This window comes from Eucalyptus grandis, chromosome 3 (genome assembly GCF_016545825.1).
Source record: "Eucalyptus grandis isolate ANBG69807.140 chromosome 3, ASM1654582v1, whole genome shotgun sequence".
NCBI lineage: Eukaryota > Viridiplantae > Streptophyta > Magnoliopsida > Myrtales > Myrtaceae > Eucalyptus > Eucalyptus grandis.
Window position 1 is genome coordinate 61,061,154 of NC_052614.1, and position 4,623 is coordinate 61,065,776.

The window sequence follows — 4,623 nt, forward strand, 5'->3', positions numbered from 1 at the left end:
GACTTCACTGAAAACAGTCCATTATTATTCGCAGGCCGTGCAAGCTGATCCTCCCTCAAGGGTTGGAATCGACGCAGCGCTAGTTTCATATGTAATGTTCACATACCAGAACATGTGCTTCTTCCAAAACAACATTCAAGCTCTGATATTATGACTACTTGCCAAACAATCTTTTCTTCTTTATATAGACAAGTAGAGGCGGGACAAGGCAGAAATGCAACCTAAAATCTCATGGACCGATCTGTTGTTCCTAATCACAAGACAAAGGATTGGTAGCGTATCATCCCACACAAAACACAGAAAATTACTGTTCATATGCAAACTGATTACAGGGGATGGAAGAACAGAGAGATGAAAACAATTGCATAGACAGATCTTTGGTACCTTAGACTGGTGATAATCAGTCCATAACAATTGGGAAGGTAAGAGAGCTCTCAAAGGCAGGAGCCAGTACTTCCATCTGTCTTAGACGACTTCAATGTGTGGTTCAATCAGCAAGCCCACAACTAACGCAGCTCATAAACTTCACTCAACCCAGCTTGGCAAACCAAGCCTCTTTCAAGAAGTTCCGTTTCGCACCCCCAATTTAATGCAACCTGACGGTTTTGTCTGGGAGAATAATATTGGGGTTGCGTATGTGTGGGTTAAGAGCCGCCAATTCCTTCCTTTTAGCACCAGTTCCATGAACACGGGATGAGATGCTCCACAATGTGTCACCAGGCTGTGCCTTAGTTGTTGCTGGGGCAGTAGATATAGAAGAAGCAGTCTTCGACTTCAGAAACGGATGCTTATTGCTCTTTCCCATTCCATTAGCGAGCAACCAACGGGACCAGATTGGTGCTGGTTTGAACTTCCCCGGACCTTACTCTTCCCAGGATCAGTCTTGAGACCAGCAACATGGACTTCAGTAATCTTGCACTGGGGAATTTATCCCCAAAAATTTGTGTGCAGATGATAAAAGTTCTTGCTTACAATCCCAGGACTCGAGGTGAACACACCAAACTCAAGTGGCCTCACAGCACTAGCCATTCTTGAGCAGGGTCCCAGAGGCTCGAGAGTTCTTGAAATTGAGACATCCCTTCAAAGCTCAGGAGCTTCACTCTCCAGAGACATCCAATCAGTCCCATGTCACTATGATCCAGTTCTTGACCCACCACCAAGAATGACCTCCCACACCACCAGCTCAAGATCACCTAAAAACTCCCCATCACTCGCCACCAAGAAAGCCCCGTCAAAGAAACGGAGTACTTTAAGGAAACCCCTATCAAAGAAACTGAGTGCTCTAAGAAGACCCCCGCTGGAAGCCGATTGGCTGAGCCAGGAGAGATTCACTAATGGTGGTCGCTTCGCTGCTAGCGACGATGGCGTTCCAAGCTGCAACCACGCCACCAGGAGGCGTCTGGCAGGATGACTACAAGGTCGATGCCAACGGCAACCCAGTGAAGGAGCCGCACATGGCGGGCACCTCTATCATGGCCCACATCCAGCGGATGGCCAACGGACAGTTCATGATCTTCAACCCTCTGGCCTTCCTGGCCTCCCTCAGCATCATCCTGCTCCTCTTGAGCGGGCTTCCAATAAAGCGGCGACGCTGGATGTGGACCCAGATGGTGATCATGTGGCTAGCGATCACAGGGCAGGCGATCACCTACTTCATAGCGCTGCGCAACATATCGCTGGCTGACACGCGGGGGATGCTGAAGGACGTGACGGACGTGTCGGTGGTGTGCTGGCTGTGCCTGATGGGGGTGGTGTTCATGGGGAATGTGGTGAGGCTGTGTGTGGTGCTGAGGAAGTGGGGTTACTTGAAGAAGAAAGAGAAGAAGAATTCAGATGAAGACGATGAAGACAAGCATGAGCAAGTGTGACGGTATGTGTGACAATCGAGTAAATTGTATGGTCTTTGTTCTATGATAGCGGCGGCATGGTCAGTATGCGTAAAATTTGTGAATCTGATGAGCGGGTTGATGATGGGTTTTGAGGTGCTCTGTTTTCTTCTACTTCTGTTTGATAAGGGAGTATTTGTCCTACAGAGAGGGTAAGACGGATTCTGCTAGAGAAATCTTTGGATGGTAAACGATTGAAGAGACTAATATGGCGCTTGGAGCAATCGTGCATGATCTCCGTCTGTAATTTGTACAAAATTGGGACAATACACGGTTATAGTTGCCGCAATTTCTTCTCTATACAATGTTGAACATGACTGTTAGACGAAGAGAGCTTCAGCCAGTTTGGCCAGGTCTGCTCAGGAACGGCTCAGTCCTCAACTCGGCCATCTTTGCTCGGCATTGAAGTATTCTGGACTTCGGTCCTCAATTGAGATTCAGGGTGGCTAGAAATAAATTAGTAGTGCAGGACGGGATTTCCTGCAATCATTATATCATTGTTTCCTTTGTTTGAATATTATTTGATACGGAGATTAGAAATGTTTGTCTAGGTTTTCTATTTCCTTCCCTTCCTAGCTGCTGTTAAACATCTATCTTGCCAGACGTTTCTGCTATGGAGGGATCAATTAAGCTGCCATCTCCTGTCGGTGCAGACATCGTTTCAGCGAGTTTAAGTTATTGAAGATGGTCGGGAGTACAGGAGACAAGAAAGGAATGAGTCAATAACCGTGAAACCCCATTAGAGGTTTGGTGGAATCGCGGAACCCTTTGCATTCCCATTCAGGATGCAGCGGCGATTTCCTGAAGGTTTGCACTGTTAGTTCTGCTTAACAGGTAAGTACATTGTTTTTGACATCAATGGTTTAGCGGTTGCCTAGTTCTTTCAACTTCACTTTATTTGAATTTCAATGCTTTAACTAAATTATAATAGAAAAGTTGGAGCGTTGCGCGCATGCCTGGATAAAATATTAACACACTCCCACGCTTAATCATAACCTTCCCACATGAGAAAGTACAGATAATGCTACTTAACATTATATGGATCTAAATTAGTAAAATCAGCAGATAAATAATTTGGTTATTGGCTTTTGACTAAATAAACAAATGGCCCACTATAAAAACGTACTATAAAAGCCTTCTCATACCCGCACGTATGTTTTTATAGTTTCCCAAAATATCATCATTTCACTTATAGTATTGAGATGCACGTATAAGGATATTATACGAAAGGAGCCTCACATTTAGAATGTGTTGTAAAATGTAGAAGTCAATAATACTCTAATTGATTCATAACTTATTGATTTCAATTTCTAAATAAAGGTGAGTCCAACGAGATATATTGTTAGGCTTGGACTTAAGCTTGGACTTAGCAATCTCCCTAGGTAAAAGTTTTGGGCTTTCCTTGCGCCTCCCTAAAAGTAGTATCAGAGCCGATGATTTCAATGAAGTGGGCTCAACATGAGTGAATCGGCATCTGTGAATATCTCAAGGAAAGAAACCTCATATGTGATTCTTTATTGAGGTGACCAATAGTGTGATCTGCTGAGTTTGGTCAGACCAAGGCAATGGAGGAGGAGTCAAGGCAAATGTTGTGATCCTACCGAGCTGGGCCAATTTAGCGATTTGAAAGGATGCTGGTGTGGAAAAATACCTAAATTAAAGGGGAGCAAACTTGACATAGATGGCCCACACATGAAGTATTGATTTGTTGAGGTGCACGTGTGAGGGTGTCATGAGAAAGAAGTCCCACATTAGGTAATCGATGTAAAGTGAAGAAGTTAATATAATTTTAGTAGGTCCATCTAAATATGTTCATGAATTCAAGCTTAGCATCTCCTTAAGTGAATATATTAGGCTTCCACTATGTCTCCCAACTATTAGAATCTTTTCTTGCAGAGCATATATATGTCATGTTAAAGGAATATGTACGTGTAATCTATAAATATAATTATATTTAAGATATAATTCAAACACATAAAATCTTCACTAGTGTACCTTCGCATCCAATGATCTGAAGATAGGCATTTAAATAAACAGATCAAAATCAGCACTAAATAAAATTTATCACATCATTCTTAAAGCCGGTATATCACATTCCATACTATTTACCTTTCCAACGTTGCGGAAGCAGGCAGGAATTTCTTTAATCCCGCGCGTTCGGGTCACTGCTCTGCTTTTTCCAACACGCAAATGCTTTTACGAGACTAATGTTTTAGCTTGTATGTAATTAGCAATCTCAGCCTTTGACGTTTCAACTCCAAGAAAAGTTACGTTGTTTCCGAGCGCATTCCTCAAAAGAAATAATTTAAAGGACTTGAACCATTGGGCTTGGACTCTTGTACTTTTTATTTTTGTTAAGTAATCTCCTTTCTAGCCCAAAACAGAAAATAATGAAATGACCTAGATAAATTTATTAAACAGTTGATGATCTGTCAAATCTTGGATCTTTGCATTCCCATTTACAATTTAATAACGATCTCATGAAGCTTTACAAACGTTAGTCAAGCTTCAACGATAATTAATTTGGGTCTACATTATTGGCCTAGATGTTCTCTAGTTCTTTCAACTTCACTTTATTTAATATCAATGTTTTAACTAAATAATAATGAAAAGTTGGAAGCACTGTGCACATGCCTAGATAAAGTATTAACACACTCCCATGCTGCATCATATGCTTCACACCTGTGCAAGTATAAGAATTGCGACTATATAAGAGAGAGATATGTAGGATGAATTT

The 4,623-nt window shown here is 42.2% G+C and overlaps 1 protein-coding gene across 1 annotated transcript; it reads left to right on the forward strand.

Annotated features, from left to right (window-relative positions):
• The first annotated feature begins 1,303 nt into the window (after nt 1-1,303).
• On the forward strand, nt 1,304-3,316 carry LOC104440155. The gene is made up of 2 exons (XM_018871423.2): nt 1,304-1,870; nt 2,540-3,316. Exon 1 carries the CDS (start codon nt 1,335-1,337, stop codon nt 1,866-1,868), a length of 534 nt encoding a protein of 177 aa, XP_018726968.2. The 5' UTR covers nt 1,304-1,334; the 3' UTR covers nt 1,869-1,870; nt 2,540-3,316.
• The last annotated feature ends 1,307 nt before the right edge of the window (nt 3,317-4,623 follow it).

Bases quoted from the DNA above. Each gene is read 5' to 3' on its own strand.
- LOC104440155 (XM_018871423.2), top strand. From the start codon at position 1,335: ATGGTGGTCGCTTCGCTGCTAGCGACGATGGCGTTCCAAGCTGCAACC.